The 15,825-nt window shown below is 44.2% G+C and overlaps 1 protein-coding gene across 3 annotated transcripts in view; it reads right to left on the bottom strand.

The window, feature by feature from the left end:
• LZTR1 (leucine zipper like post translational regulator 1) overlaps positions 1–14,467 on the bottom strand; it is a 63,765-nt gene extending 49,298 nt beyond the window's left edge. For all 3 annotated transcript variants that reach the window (XM_074977510.1, XM_074977511.1, XM_074977512.1), the window contains exons 1-5: positions 14,281–14,467; positions 13,933–13,995; positions 10,000–10,056; positions 9,077–9,156; positions 4,700–4,808 (exon numbers count right to left, since the gene is read on the bottom strand). In XM_074977510.1, the coding sequence (XP_074833611.1) occupies positions 4,700–4,808; positions 9,077–9,156; positions 10,000–10,056; positions 13,933–13,995; positions 14,281–14,459 (488 nt within the window). In that variant the 5' untranslated portion in view covers positions 14,460–14,467. The remainder of the gene's footprint in view (positions 1–4,699; positions 4,809–9,076; positions 9,157–9,999; positions 10,057–13,932; positions 13,996–14,280) is intronic.
• Positions 14,468–15,825: the final 1,358 nt, after the last annotated feature.

The raw sequence follows: 15,825 nt of genomic DNA, 5'->3' as shown, positions 1-15,825 counted from the left end.
TAGTACAGAGCTGAATTTCAGACCGTTACCCTCATAACAGAGATGAGACCTCTTGAAAGCTGAATTTCAGAAAATCTGTGAACGCAACAGAACCTCAGATTTATGAACATCTTCAGAATGGAGGATGTTCATAATGCTGAAATATTCACAACTTCACAAAATGTTATATTCTTGTTTCAAACATTTGCAGCTGCACGTTGATTTAATACAGATTTGAATCTTTACTATGCAGAAGAAAATGCTGCTTTTAAATATAATTTAATAGAAACAAGCACAGAAACAGTTCCCTTATCTTATCACTTCTTTTTTAACCTTCCTTTTATTTATAAGCAATTTATGTTTAAACACAATTCTGTACTAAATTGGCGTTTTGTTTTGTGCTTATTTGTTTTTGTCTCTGATACTGCCTGACTGAGTATTCCTCTGACACATTAAGTGCATGGTTGGCTGCCAGTTTGTAACTAGTGTTTTGACTTCAATTCTACTGCAATTTCTTTTAAAAGCATCAAATTTTCCCATAGCCCATTTTTGGTGACATGGTTACATAAATATCTGTACAGCAATAGAATTGCAGAAGAAATATTAAATTTTCATATTCCAGCTTCTGGAGTACTATACAGACTTATTAGAAGGTTTACCTGGTGCTGTTCGGGTCTTTAACTCAATTTTTGTTTTGGGAAAATAAAATGAAAATGTACTTGCTTCATAGAAATCATTTCTCTGGTGTGAGGCTGGGAACGAGTGCTTCAGTATGCAGACTGTCCCAGTGGAGAGGAATAAGACGACTAAATAGCACTTTTTGTCTGAGTCAGTTTTTCAAACTGCTGTAAAACCCATGTGTTTATTCTAGAAATTGTTTAGAAAATAATTAGGTCTCACTGAGCCTCAAGATTAAACATGTATTTGTTCAGGGAGCAAGGTCCAAAATGGGATGGCGAACCCCTCTGTGATGGGGTTCAGAGGTCCCCATGCACTGCACCCCATCCACAGGCAGGAGTGACTCTCACTGAACAGGTAGAACAGGAAGTTTATTAGGCGACAGCAGCACAGTTTCCCACAGAAGAGTCAGTGCAGCAGTCAGAGACAGTCATTCTAACCCGTCCTGGGGAGAGGAGCCTGAGGGGTGCCCCTCTGGGGTGTAGCTTCCCCCCCTCACCAGGCTGGCTACCTTCCAGCTCCCTCTCCCCACAGCCTCTAACTGCTGCCTCCAATTCAAAAAAACTCCCTTTTGACTCCTCCCTCCTCTTTGTTCAGGGCAGAGGTGTTACCTGCCAGCCTAGGTTATAGCGCCAGGGTCATCCTTAGCTGCTGGGAGCTGCTCTGCTTGTCTCATACACATCCAGCCTGAGTCTCACACATGCACCCCCCGCTCCATCACACCCTCCTCCCCTATTTCTTCACCTTAGACGCACCATGTGGCCCGTGCACATGTGGGTCAATAGACACCACTATGAATACAAGGTACACATGCACATCCATATTTGGAATCCACACAGGAACCAGCACTTGAGGAATATGTGATTGCTAAATCATTTTCATACTTGTAAGTCTATATTACCTTGACATTATGTAAGCAAATATTCTCAGTTGGCATTAGATCAAAAGGCACATATTTACCATTTTGGTGTGAATTTACTTAATGGAGACTTGCTTGGCTATCACTTGTTATTTATAAGATTGAAGCCTTCAAACAAGTGACACTGGGACCTGTCACAGATTCAAGTGTGCGTTTCTTGTGAAGACATTTTGCTCTCTGTTTGGTAAAGCCACAAACATGGATTCATGATACTGATCCAACATCTCTGATCTGCTGAATTCTAATGAGGGAGTTTGAGCCATTGAATGACATCCCCAAAAGCTATTTTGGGACTTCTGAAAGATTCATGGAAGGAATCTCAGAGACCTACAAAGAATCAGCAGACTTCATAACTGTAACAATTAAACTCATACTGCAGATCAGTCTAAACGCACTCTCTCTGTTTTGACCTTAACTCATTTCTCTTCTTAGCTAATAATTTATAGATTAATTACTAGGGAATCTGATTACCATGTTGTTTTTGGTGAGATCCTGAACATGCAGTGACCTATCTCAAAAAAGATACATTAGAACTGGACAAAGTCTTGAGAAAGGTTAACAACAATCATTAGGGTTACAAACTTCCATACAAGCGAAGATTAAAAGACTATAGGATAGATGAGAAAGGCTACAATTTAGCCAAGCTGGTCACAGCAATCACACCCTGGTGACAAAGCAACTCTATTTAGGGACAGCACTGCTTTTTAAAAAAAAAGAAGGGAGAGAAAACAATCTCCCTAAACACAGCTTGTTCCAAGTAACTCCTCTCAGTTAACCACAACCAACCAGGTATCCAATTTTGCAATCACAAGAGTAAATTAGAGACTAAACAGAAACTATGCTTCTGCAACCTGGAATATGTACACACTCCTTGACAGCAAGGATCACCATGAATACAACTCAGCAAACACTGGTAGAGAACTTGCATGTTATAACAAAGATGTCCCAGCTTTAAGTAAAACACACATCTCTGGTACCAGTCAAGTTCACAGAAGCTGGAGCAGGCTATTCATATTATTGCATGGGCCATTCTGAACAGCCATTCAAGACAAGCAGGAGTTGGTTTTGCCATCAGGATGTCACAAGCTCCCCAACTTTAATTCCAACCACACACACTATCAGGCCTCATCTCATGACTGCAAAGCTTAGACTGAAGCCTGGACAGTGGCTTGTACTTGTTAGTGCATATCCACCCACATTACTGCAGACGATGAAAAAGAGACGATGAAAGCCTGAATTCAATGATCTCTTCAGTATCTTTTAATTCTAATGTAAGTTCTGTTCAAGATTCCACCACCTGGCAAAAGGTACTTGGACGTCATGGTATTGGAAGCAAGAACTCAAACGACATTCCTCAAATTTGTGCACAGCATGAGCATTGCAAGCACATTCTTCCAACTGGCAAACAAATATGAAGTGACGTGGACACACCTTTGGTCTAAGCAATGGCATATAACTTAGTATTTCATTATAAGACAAACCCTTGCGCTGGGGTACTACAGCATTTAGGAGTGTCCTCAGGATGGCAGACTGAGGAAGCCATCTGTGGAGTGATTTCAAGGGGCTGCGCCCAAGAATACAGAATAAGGTGCCATGGTCCACTAGTTCCTTTGAGAAGGGAAACTCTGATTTCAAACTGGCACAAACAGAGCTCACTAAGCCTTTTTAGGCACATCAGTCTAGGAGAAGGAAACTCTGATCTCAAACCTGTGCTCTTTCCCTCCAGGGCACATGTCAACAGTTTTGAGCCTGTGCATTATGGTCAGTGTGACAAGAAAGTCCGGGGTTGCAACTCACAAGCCAGTATCGCTTAAAGCTATTCATATGTGAAAGGACATCTCTTGGCACCAAAGATTTCTCTCTTGATGAAAGCCCAATGGCAATGGGCAAGCGACATTCGATGCAGGTGGAGGATACCACTGGAAGCACTTACCCACAAACGTGCACGTAGGCAGCCCAGGTGTGATGGTCATCTGTCTGCTGCACTGAAACAGCGACTCTGGTATCATGCCTAGCTGACAAAGCAGCCCTATTTAGGGACAGCATTGCTTTCTCCAAAAGATGGGGGAGATAAAACAATCCCTACATGCAGTTTGTTCCAACTGATTTCTGTCAGCTAACTGCGAGCGACCGAATATCCAATTTTGTGGTCACAAGGGAAAATTAATGACTAAACAGAAGCTATGCTTTGCATTCTGGAATTTATGCACACTTCTTGATAGTGATGATCGCCATGAATGTTGCAGCTTTAAGCGAAACATATTTCTGGTACCAGTCAGTTCACAAAGTTTGGAGCAGACCATTCGTATTAATGTGTGGGCTATCCTGAGGATGATCTGAGGCAAGCAGAGTTGGCTTTGCCATGAAGACTCCACTAGTTCCAAAGCTTGAATCCCAGCCAGACGCCAACAGTCCTTCCCTCATCACGTCACCGGAACCAGATGGCTTTGACATAAGAGTTCTGAAAGAACTCAACTGTGAAACTGCAGAACGATTAACTGTTGTTTGTAACCTATCCTTTAAATCAGCTTCTGTACCCAATGACTGGAAGATAACTAACATAATGCCGATATTTAAAAAAGGCTCTAGAGGGGATCCTGGCAATTACAGGCAAGTAAGTAACGTTGATACCAGACAACTCAATTGAAAACATAGTAAAGAATAAAATGGTCAGACACACAGAAGAACATAATTTGTTGGGCAAAAGTCAAAACAGTTTCTGTAAAGGGAAATCATGTCTCACTAATCCATTTGAGTTCTTTGAAGGGGTCAACAAACGTGGACAAGGGGGATCCAGTAGATGGAGTGTACTTAGATTTCCAGAAAGGCTTTGACAGGGTGTCTCACCAAGGCTCATATGCAAATTAAGTTGTCATGGGATAAAAGGAATGATCCTTTCATGGATTGAGAATTGGTTGAAAGACAGGAAACAAAGGGTAAGAATAAATAGCAAATTTTCAGAATGGAGAGGGGCTACTAAGTGGCATTCCCCAAGGGTCAGTCCTAGGACCAATCCTTTTTAACTTATTCATAAATGATCTGGAAAAGGGATAAACTGTGAGGTGTGGACGATACTAAACTTCTCAAGATAGTTAAGACCAAAGCCCAGACTCCAGTCCTTACCTTCCTTCAGTCTTCCACTCTGTCCACTGGCCAGTTGCAAACTTATATTCAAAAAGATCGTTTTTATTCTTCAAATTGGAATTGGAATAAATATCTCCAGTGTAGCCACCTGGATAACAAATTTCAATGGACAAAGTTTCACACTTATCATGTGTATTTTGTTATTATAAACATTAAAAAAATAGCTGATTGAAAGAGGGCATAACTCAACTCATTATAAAGAATAATAGGTTATATTAAAGTTATCTTCTGTATCTTCACATTACAAAAACAAGAGGCAAAACAAAAATTAAAAGCACAAGCCCTTTCTGGAAGTGTTAAAATCCTAGACTTCAACCTCCAAGCACCCAGAAAGCCAAGCGTGTGTCCTACATTATATGCACAGAAGAGATCATTGTGATCATCTAGTCTGACCTACTGTACAGAAAAGGCCATACTGAACATGCTGTCTACCCTCTTCATCTTATAGACTCTCGTCAGCAGAGCAGCATTGTGAGCTACCATATCATGATGAATAGCAAGCTCCTGCAGCCCAACTCCTTATGGGATAGACAGGTCTTTTGATAATTCAAGCCCTTTTATCATGGTCCTTTATTTTTAGGCATCCTCTCAGGTGTTTTGCGTTCTGCTAGTACAGGTTCTTGTACTTGATACTTAGTGTTGCAGCTGATGTTCCTAGACAGCTTTGCATATAGTGCTCACCTCACAAAAATACAAAGGTAGAAATACTGGCAGTGCTTCCAGTGGCAACACATGCAATATCACTAAACAAAAATATTCTTCTCTCTGAAAAGGGCTGGCAGGTTAGTTCCACAAAGCTACTCAAAAGTGCTAGAGGGCAGTGGACTGCAGAGGGGAGCTCACAAAAGTCACATATATAGTGACTTGTATGCTGCAAGACAGCAATTGGAAGTCTATCTGCACCAACTGCAGTACCAAAGTGGTCAGGTACATCTATACTGGCAACCTGTTCACTGAATTAACATTGATCAATTAACACTTATCCCCCATGAGGAATCAGAATAACAAACCAACAGAGAGCCCACAAAGAATTGCCATTAGGCAAGTTTCTGTGTGTGCAGAACACCACTTTTCAATGATGAAAGGACACAGCCACAAGTTTCTCTGTCTAGAAAGCCTGTACCTCCAACACTACAGTTCCCTGGGCACGGTACTTATGGGTCAGAGGGGAAAATTTCACCTACTGAATCATTAGCATACCCTTTGTCCCAGGAGAATCCAAATGTTTGAGGTAAGGTCACAATGCTTCGACTGTTTGTCAGACAAAAGACCTAGTGTTTCTTCTCCTAAGAGCATTAGCACTGGAAGGAGGCCAATAACCGACCTGCTAACCACAGCTAAAAATCATGCTAAAACAGAGCTTGTGATGTTTGGTGGATAGTTAGGGCAACAGGAGCTATAGCATCAGGCAGCTCCCTCATTACTCTTGGAAGCATTTCATCCATTAAGGGTCCCACATCTTCCCTGGCCCGCTTTATATGGGTAAAATGCTGGTAGAAATCTTTCTTGTTCCCTTTCCCATCCCTTACTAGCTGCAACCCCAATTGTGCTTTGGTCTTCATGACTACTTCCTTGCATGATTGACCAACATATTTATACTCTTATAGAATCATAGGTCTGGAAGGGACTTCTGGAGGTCATTGAGTCCAAACCCCTGCCTGAAGCAGGATCAACCCTAATTAAATCATCCCAGCCAGGACTTTGCAAGCCAAGGCTTAAAAACCTCTAGGGATGGAGAATCCACCACCACTCTAGGCAACACATTCCAGTGCTTCCACACTCTCCTGGTGAAATAGTTTTTCCTTAATATCCAATCTATACCTCCTGCTTGGTAACTTTAGACCATTGCTCTTTGTTGTGCCATGTGTCACTACTAAGAACAGCCTCACTCCATCCTCTTTAGAGCCCCCAATCAGGAAGTTGAAGGCTGCTATCAAATCACCCCTCACTCTTCTCTTCTGCAAACTACATAAACTGAAATCCCTCAGCTTCTTCTCATAGGTCATGTGCTCCACCCCCTTAATCATTTTCATTTCCCTTCACTGGACCCATTCCAATGCAGACACACCCTTTCTATACTGATGGCAGAGGGGCCAGACCTGGACGCAATACTCCAGATGTGGCCTCACTAGTGTTTAATAAAGGGGAATAACAACTTCTCTAGATCTGCTGGAAATGCTCCTCCTAATGCACCTCAATATACCATTAGTCTTCTTGGTTACAAGGGCACACTGTTGACTCGTGTCCAGCCTCTCATCCACCACATTCCCCAGGTCCTTTTCTGCTGCACTGCTACTTTGCCAGTCAGCCCCCAGCCTGTAAACAATGCTTGGGATTCCATCCCCAATGCAGGACTCTATACTCCTCCATGCTGAACCTCATCAGATTTCTTTTGGCCCAATCATCTAATTTATCTAGGTCACTCTGGACCCTATCCCTACCCCTACCCTCCAATGTATCTACGTCTCCCCCTAGCTTAGTATCATCCACAGATTTGCTGAAAGGTAAAGAATTTTTTTCAACTAGTTTTATGGCAGCCACAGTTGTAACTGAAGACACACACTTGAGAGAGAATCTTTGACACATTTAAAGATGTGTTTTGACCATTTGGGGTCTTCCTTCCATGAGCTGTCTTCTCCTCTGCTAAGCTGAACTGCTTGGCCTCGTAATTTTGAGGACTTTTGACAAAGGCTGCAGTCCTGATTGTGATCTTCACTATTACCCACATCCATGTACATTTCTTTGACATCTCACTTGAATACATCATTGAAATGCAATTTTGGGCACCCTTAGGGTCTTTTTCCAGATGCCAGGTCACCATAGAGGATATCCTATGGGATGCATTCATGATTCATTCAGGCACGTGTTCAAGACAGCGGAGGTGTGTCTGAGGAGTATCTGCATGCTGATTATACTGGCCTTTTGTTGCACCTCTTTATTAGTGACGCTTTTCCACTAGGTGACGCCAAAGACTTGACAAAGACATTGTACAAAGAAACTATTGAACTTCTTTTCCTGGTCAGAGTATAAGTTCTATGTCTCGCTCCCACATAAAAGAGTATGCTAATAAATAATTGCACAAGAAACACAGGTCTTTGAGTGCTGTGTCGGTTTGTTGTTTTGCCATACCCTCTTGCTAAATCTAGACATTGTTGTGGATGCTTTTCCAATGCAGATGTGCTCTGTTTCAAGTGAAAAGCTGACTGTGATCACAGACATCAGGTATTTGTACTCAAGCACTACTTCAAGTTCACATATGTTGATCTTGATGGAGGGTATTACTTCAACTCCTTGGCTATTATGTTCTTTTTTTTTGGGCTTATGGTAAGCCCAAAGTTTTGGTAGTCTTTGGAAGACTTGTCCATGAGATTTTGGAGATGGACTTCTCTGGGGCTTCTCACAACTGCATAGCTCATGAAGAGGCATTAAATGAGGGCCTTTCAAGTCTTGGATTTACATTTGAGTTTTGCAAGATTTTGAACAGCTTTCCATCAGATCTTGTGTGCAAGTATATTCCTTCGGTTTAGCAATCAAAAGTCTGTTTCGGTAGCAAGGAAGAAAAGATCCCAAAAAGAGCTAAGGCACATACATAGCCTTGCTTGACCCCGCTATAAAAATGGCGAAGCTTTAGTGACTGAGCTAGCCTTTTAGGCTGTGCCATATATGTTCTCATGAAATGACCTAATCATGTTTAAGAGGTTGGGGAGGGGGGACACATTCAGTCTCTTCTAGAAGCACAAATAGTTCACTTCTACTTACAACACCAAAACCCTTTGCCGAGATTGCTGAGACCATGTAAAGGAGATTTTTTTTGTTTTGTTTTCTGCATTTCCCTTGTAGTTGTCTGAGGGCCAAGATCACATCAACAGACCTTTCAGCTCTGAATCCACAATCTGATGCAGAATAGAACCTGTATGCAACAGTCAGATATATGGTCAGAACAACTCAGGCAAAGGCTTTTGTTATGACAGTAAGAAGGGAAGTGCCATAATAGTTTACAGTCATTCCTGTCACTCCCTTTTTTTAAATAAGTCATGATGTTGGTGTCTCATTTCTTGTGATACTGTGCCTTCTTTCCATCACATACAGAGCATCTCCTGAAGTGTTGCAGTAGGATAAGTCTTCTGCATTTTATGACCTCTGATGGCACGCAGTCTTTTCTGGGGGCAAAAGAAAGGAAACCAACCTGACATCCTGGCTGAGAGAGAGAAAGAGTCAGAGGCTATATCATTTACTGAATTGGAGATCTTTGATTCATTACTACATATCTTCTGAAGTTAATACTTTATTTTTAAAATATTGCCCAATAAGTTCTCACAACAGTCAACATTCATAGTACACAAGTCAGTGGCTTACCAAACACAAACATGCTGCTCCCGTAGACTACAGCTGAATGGTGATATCGGGGTGCTGGAGGGGTACCTGTGGTAAAAGCCCTAGGGGAAAAATTCAAAGTTATGGTTGACTGCTGCTTCCTTTGTGTGTTTCAAATGTACAAATACACAACTTAAGTTGGGTATGAAGATATTTGTTTTGGGAAGTCAATTAACTGAAGTAGTTTTTTCATTTTCAAACAAGCATTTTCATTTGTTCTATATTTTCTAACCAATGGGGACCACAATTTTCTGGTGAGCTAAGTTTTATATCACGCAAAGTTGATTAACAAATGTTGAAACAAATTCTGCAACACTGGTTACTATACAGTAATGTGGTAAGACAGTGCACAACTTACGACACTGGCTGGAGGAGTGGGGCTTAGGTGGTTTTAATGCTTTCCCAATCCTCTCCTGATCTGGGAGTTGAATGATTTCCCTCTGTTGTGAAGACAGTCTTCAGAGGCTGCCTGAGGTACAGCAGCCTGCCTGAGCTAGTCTATGGGTAGAAGTGCAGCCCTGAAACTCAGCAGCACTGACAGATCCTGGCATGCTCCCTACACCAGGAACTGTGAAGGTGTTCTTGGAAGTCAGCCATACAACTGTCTACGACAGTTCTTGCACGGGGGGAAATCCTCACCAGCTGAAACGGTGGCTCTTGAAGTCATCACATAACTACCATCTGTTTATCTTGGGTCAAAGGACTGAAGCAGGCATGAGGATTTCACCCAGTCAACAAATACACGAGTGAGGTGGAAATTAAAACAACACCAACTCAAGAAAAAAAAAATCTAACTCTCAAAAGAAGTTTTTATTTAAGTTAACCCATTTTGGACAGCTGTCATTTCCAGTATATTTCTATTGCAGGAATTAAATCAGTAACAAACAAGAGAAATATTTTCATACCTGCACCAAGAGCAATCCTTTACATCAAATCTCAATAGGTCATTCAACATTGTTTTTCTGTAATGGAAAGGGATAGAAAAGTAGTAATCATTGTTTTGCTACATGTGTAGAAAAAAAAAGTACAATAGCACTTCAATTTTGTAAGATGATTGCAAGAGCAGATCACAGCTCATTCCATATGATGTCTCTCACCATAGCCAGTACCAAAACGTCTAGAGGAAGGTGTAAGGAACATCACTGTTGGCTGAATACCCTGCCGATAAGAAAGTTCTCTTATCCCTGTCAGGAGAGTTTATAGCCTTGAAAAAACATTATTTCTTCTATCCAGAACCTCTGTGAATTTTCTTGTTACCCACATAAATGGAAAATTAATTTTAGTATCCCAAGTGCTTAGCATCTGGGATGCACTGTGGCAGGAATTTCCACAGCAAGTTATGTCCCACAAGGAAAAGTGTCCCTTTTTGGAAGTTTTGTCTTATCTATGTTATGATGCCTCTCTTACTTCACCTAATTTGCCATCTCTGAGCAATTTATTTATATAACTCAATCACATTCTTTTTCTTCTTTATCTCCTTAAATAGCCCCAGTCTTTTTAACTTCTTCTCATGCAGCAGTCTTTCTGCTTGCCTCTATTCATTGCTGACACCCAATACTAACTCTCCACTATTTCTGATCTTGTTTTTGAAACGAGGGGCATGGACTCTGCAAATCTGAGCACCAAGTGGCTGACTCTCTCAGAGGCAGAGCTACTAAGGCAAAGAGCTATAGCGCCAGTATAAGTCCTCTGTATGAAGAGAAGAGCAATCAGACAAAAACACTTCTAAGGTCTGGGCGAACGTTGTGTGTTGTGAGCAAGACATGAGAAATCATTCTTCCACTCTACTCTGTACTAATGAGGCCTTAATTGGAGTATTGCGCCCAGTTCTGGGGGCCACATTTTAATAAAGATGTGGAGAAACTGGAGACGGTCCAGAGAAGAGCAACAAGAATGATTAAAGCTCTGGAGCACATGAGCTATGAGGGAAGGCTGAATGAACTGGGCTTGACCCCTTGACCTTGCCACTGGGGTGACCCTGTTGGGAGTATGAGACTCCCTACGGCGTCGTTCTCTGGTTCATTGGAACATACGAGACCACTCATGACAAGGTGACAATCTGAACAGTGAGACCGGCCACTCTATACAAATCACCACACAATAAAACCTTGAGAAGTGCAATTTCAATGTGCGCTTAACTCACATTAACACGAGTTAAGTGCAACCCAAAACACCATCCCCTCTCTATCCCCCAGCTCAGAGAGCCCAGTGGGCACACAGCTGCTTGTGGCGCAGTTTCTCTCAGCTGGGAGAAACCATGCCACAAGCCACTGTCTGCGAGCTCTTCCATGGTGCTGAGGTCTGCAGCTGATCTGACTGGAGCATTCCGAGCCTGGCGCTGAAGGTGGGGTCCTGGTGACCAAAAACCATTCATGTCCTGCTAACAGTGCAGTCAGGGTCAGAGGAACTGATAGCGTCACAGGTGCCGAATGCTTGCGGCTTGGCTGCAAAAGTGCTCTTAGGCAGTGCCAGTGAAGCTGATGTCAATTTCTCTGCTGGCACAGCCTGGGACGACAGCGCAGGAGGCCAGGAGCGTGCTGGGGATAGATCTGGCACAAGAGAGGTGCTAACCGAATCAGAGGAATGGTTACAGTCCCTACATTTAGGTTTTGGCACCAAATCCTTAGCGGGTGTTTGCTCAGAGGCTGCCAGCTGGAGAGATGTCTCATATAAGTAAGTTTAGAGTCTATTTGCTCCATCTTTTCAAGCCCTAGCACTCAAGCTGGAGCAGTGGACATAGGATTGACTCTAATGACCCTTGCCCAGGCACTTAATGGAGGAAGCATGGACATTGGAGATCAGCATAGCTTTCCTGTCAGTCTCACACCACTGGCAGCCCGGGAAGCCCAGCATGGCAGTGACACAGCAACAAAACCTTAATAAACTACCTAACTCTATAAAAGATTTAACAAAACAAAACAAGTCAAGCAAACTGGGAAAAGTAACTTGGGGAAAGAGATCCTATCGGAAAAAAACACATTAACTCAATTTAATTCTTGTTTTCGCAGAGAGGATGAAGCTCTGTCTACAGCTGAGGACAGTAGAGAAGGGACTGAGGAACCTATGCCACATGTGCGCCAGAGAGCATGGGGAGGTGCTACTGCACATGCAACCACGTTTGTAGAAGAATCTCCTAGCAACTGCTGGAGGACACACCAACACCCAGCATGGAGCACCTACGGGGACACTACACAAAGAAGAATTTGCCAGGCCACAGAAGGTCAGCATTGTCTAGTAGTATTACCAACACTTTAATTCCTCACTAGGCTCTTCGAGGACATTCAGGGGTAAATTATAGCTAAACAACAGCACAGAACACCAAGAGCCAGGACTGGTGGCTGGAAACAAACTTTATGGGTCCACAGGAAACTTGGCCATGCCCATGATAAGTAGTCATCTGGCTAACTAAAATCATGATGGATTATGGATGTTGCCAGACAAGAGAGTTCCAGATTAGAGAGGTTCAACTTATATCATGTAAGACTAAGACTCAAATGTTCCCTACCTTGCTTTCTCTTAACACCTGATATAATGAAATTGTTCCTATTTAGTAACAGAGCGGTAGCTGTGTTAGTCTGTACTCTAACATAACAAAACGTCAGAAATGTAGCATTTTAAAGACTAACAAAATGATTTACTGGTGATGAGCTTTTGTGGGACAGACCCACTTAATCAGAAATGACTGGAATGAGACTGATCTGATGAAATGGGTTGGTCCCATGAAAGCTCATCACCAAATAAATCATTTTGTTAGTCTTTAAAGTGCTACATTTCTGGTGTTTTGTTTTATTCCTCTTTAAATTGTTAAAATATAGCTAGCCAAGGCTCAAGAAACCCAAGCACACAATAATGCAAATTAACCTCAAGTATTTAAATGACAAATTCAACAAGAACTCAACAAACTATTTACAGAAACTCTTTCCTGCCTTTTCCTAGGTGTGGGGAAAACACTCTTCAGCACTCTCCAAAAACCCAACAGAGCAGACATTTTGCAGCATGCCCAAAAAAGATCATTACATTTATTCTATTTCAGACCAAAGGTAGGAAAACAAGAGTTTCAGACTCTTCACTGAGAATTCGCTGCTAGCTTCTGCCATTGCTTTTATAAGAGGGCTTCAGCTCTGGTGACCTGCTGACCCCAGCTACGGCAGTCTGAGCCACGGAGAGAATCACTCTCTCAGGTAAGCTATATAAATCATGATTACAACAAGAAGTCCTGTGACACCATATAGGCTAACAGATATTTTGGAGCCTAAGCTTTCATGGGCAAAGACCCACTTCGTTGTCTGCTCCAAAATATCTGTTAGTCTATAAGGTGCCACAAGACTTCTTGTTGTTCTCAAAGATACAGACTAACGAGGTGACCCCTCTGATATAAATCATAATTAACTCTTGAGCTCCACCTAGAGACCAACAGATGAAGAGAAGTGACCTGTTCTGTAAGCACACTGCTGCAGACTGCACAAGCATCAAGATCTGACTGACAAAGTGCAGCACCTTTGACATCTAATCTAGGTGACAAGGGACTGGCTAAGAGTGCCTTAACTAACTGAAAGGGCTCCCTAGCCGGATGATGACAGTAAAGAATTGACAAGGATGCTGCTGTAAGTGTCAAACAGCTACCACAGACATAGAACAACCTCAAAAGTCCCAAGACCTGGTAATCAACAGAGCAATGGGTTGTCAACACAAACCCCCTGTCTACACTATAGCATAATAAATCTAGAGTTGGTTGGATGCACAGCCTACCTCTAATATTAACAGGCATGACAGATACAAAAACAGCTGGGAAGCTGCCTGGCACCACCACTGGTGGGCCAGCCCAAGCAGCCACTTACCCATTATCACCGCCAAACACGTAGATAGCATCCCGGTAGGCCACCACCGTGTGTTTGCTGCGCCTGCGAGAGAGAAAGTTTGTCAGACACGGGCATGTGCCGTCCTGGTCCTGCCTATAGCCTTGACCCAGCCGCAGCCTCCTCCCACCAGTGTTCCCAGTACGCCGCGCACTAGGGCGGCTGCGCAGGAGAGCGCCCACGGCGGGGCTGTTTGTGTTAGTGGTGGGGCCCATTCACTCACGCCTCAGCGCCCACGGAACGCACCGTGCCCCCTCCGCCAGAGCCCGTCCCAGGATCGGGCTCCTCGGCCCCGTCTCAGCCACCCTGCCCCCCCGCCCGGCGCCTCACCTGGCCCCCACGAACTCGTCGCAGGGGGGCAGGCGGCGCCAGCGGTGCACGGTCTCGAAAGGCCCGAAGTTGAGGGTCAGGTACTCCACGCTGTCCGAGCAGCTATGATCGAAATCCACGCTGGGCGCCACCTTCGAGCTCCCGCCCGCCCCGCCCAACGCGGCGCCGGCCGCCGCCATCGCCGACGGAGAACCCGAGCCCCGCAGCCCAGCGCATGCGCACCGCCGCTGGGCTCGAACCCCTCCCGGCGAGTCCCGCGCAGCCGCCTTCCGTGGCGGTCCGGAGCACGCGCGCTCCAAAGCGGGCGGCGGGGCTGGGGGCGCGTGGCCAGGCTTCAGCCGCGCTCCGCTTGCCGCGTTGGTATCTCCGAGGTGAGACCGTTAGGCAGCCGCGCGGTGCCGCGCGCTGCCGCGCAACCGTCCCCCCCCCGGCTCGTGGCTGTACGCTCCGAGCGCCTCTTCCCCTGCCCCGGCTACGCCAGGAGCTGGAGGGGAACAGGAAGCTGAGGTGGCGGGGAGGGGAGGGCTCTGAGTAGTCCCCGGCCCGGGTCGTGTCCCGGCCCCCTCGCAGGTGGCGCGTCCGCAGCAGCTCGCAGTCGGACCGACTCAAGCATACAGCCGGAGCCTGCACCTGCCCTGGGCAGGAGCCTGAGAGCTAGTCTTTTCTCTCCCCACCCGCAGGCAGGTGCAGGGTGTGTGACCAGCTGGAGGTAGGTGATTGTGGGAGAATCTCAGCTGTCTTTGAAACAAATTGCTTGTTATCTCAACAAGCCAGCAGCCCTGTAGCCCCTTAAAAGCCGTTATTTACTAGGTCAGAGTGTGCAAAGTGGGGGGCATTAAGTTTCCTGAGGGCACAGCAGAATAGGCTGCTGGGCCTGAGGCTTATCTAAAAATATTGACATCTGTTACTGTTTTTACATCCATAGTCACATTTGTATGATAAAATTTTTACAGCCTACATCCTTATTTTCTTAGATATACCAGAAGCGGCAAAGGAATAGCTCAGGCGTTTGAGCATTGGCCTACTAAACCCAGTTGAGTTCAAGCCTTGAGGGCATAACTTAAGGCTCTAGCAAATACATTAAAAAAAAAAATGGCAGATGGTGGTATGTCCTGCTGTGAATGCAGGCCAGTTGACCAGATAACTCCAAAGGTCCCTTCCAGGTCTGCACCATAGGTCTAGTTCAAGGGTTTATATGAACACAACCAAAATTGTCATCAGTTTACAGCGACAAAGTGGGGCCTGACCTAAAAAGTTCATTCACCTCTGTATTAGTGAGATTTCATGGGGGAAAAACACTCAGCATCAATAAGAGTATTGTGAAGAGTCACAACTTAATGCTTTCCAGTTCCTCTACCTAAACAAATTTGGGAACTTACTGGAAATCTCATGTCTGGAATCTAAGTGACTTCCACATAGAGGCATGTCTCCTAACGACTGCAACCCCATGGCTAAGCCTGGCATGTGGGAGGTTAGAAAAATATAGGAGTGAAGTGGAACTTTAAAGCTCTACTACACAGGCAAAAATAAATCCAAACACTTTAG

The sequence above is a fragment of the Carettochelys insculpta genome, chromosome 26, assembly GCF_033958435.1.
Source record: "Carettochelys insculpta isolate YL-2023 chromosome 26, ASM3395843v1, whole genome shotgun sequence".
Classification (NCBI taxonomy): domain Eukaryota; kingdom Metazoa; phylum Chordata; order Testudines; family Carettochelyidae; genus Carettochelys; species Carettochelys insculpta.
Note: the sequence above shows the minus strand (reverse complement) of the source record. Positions and strands in the feature narration are given on the sequence as shown.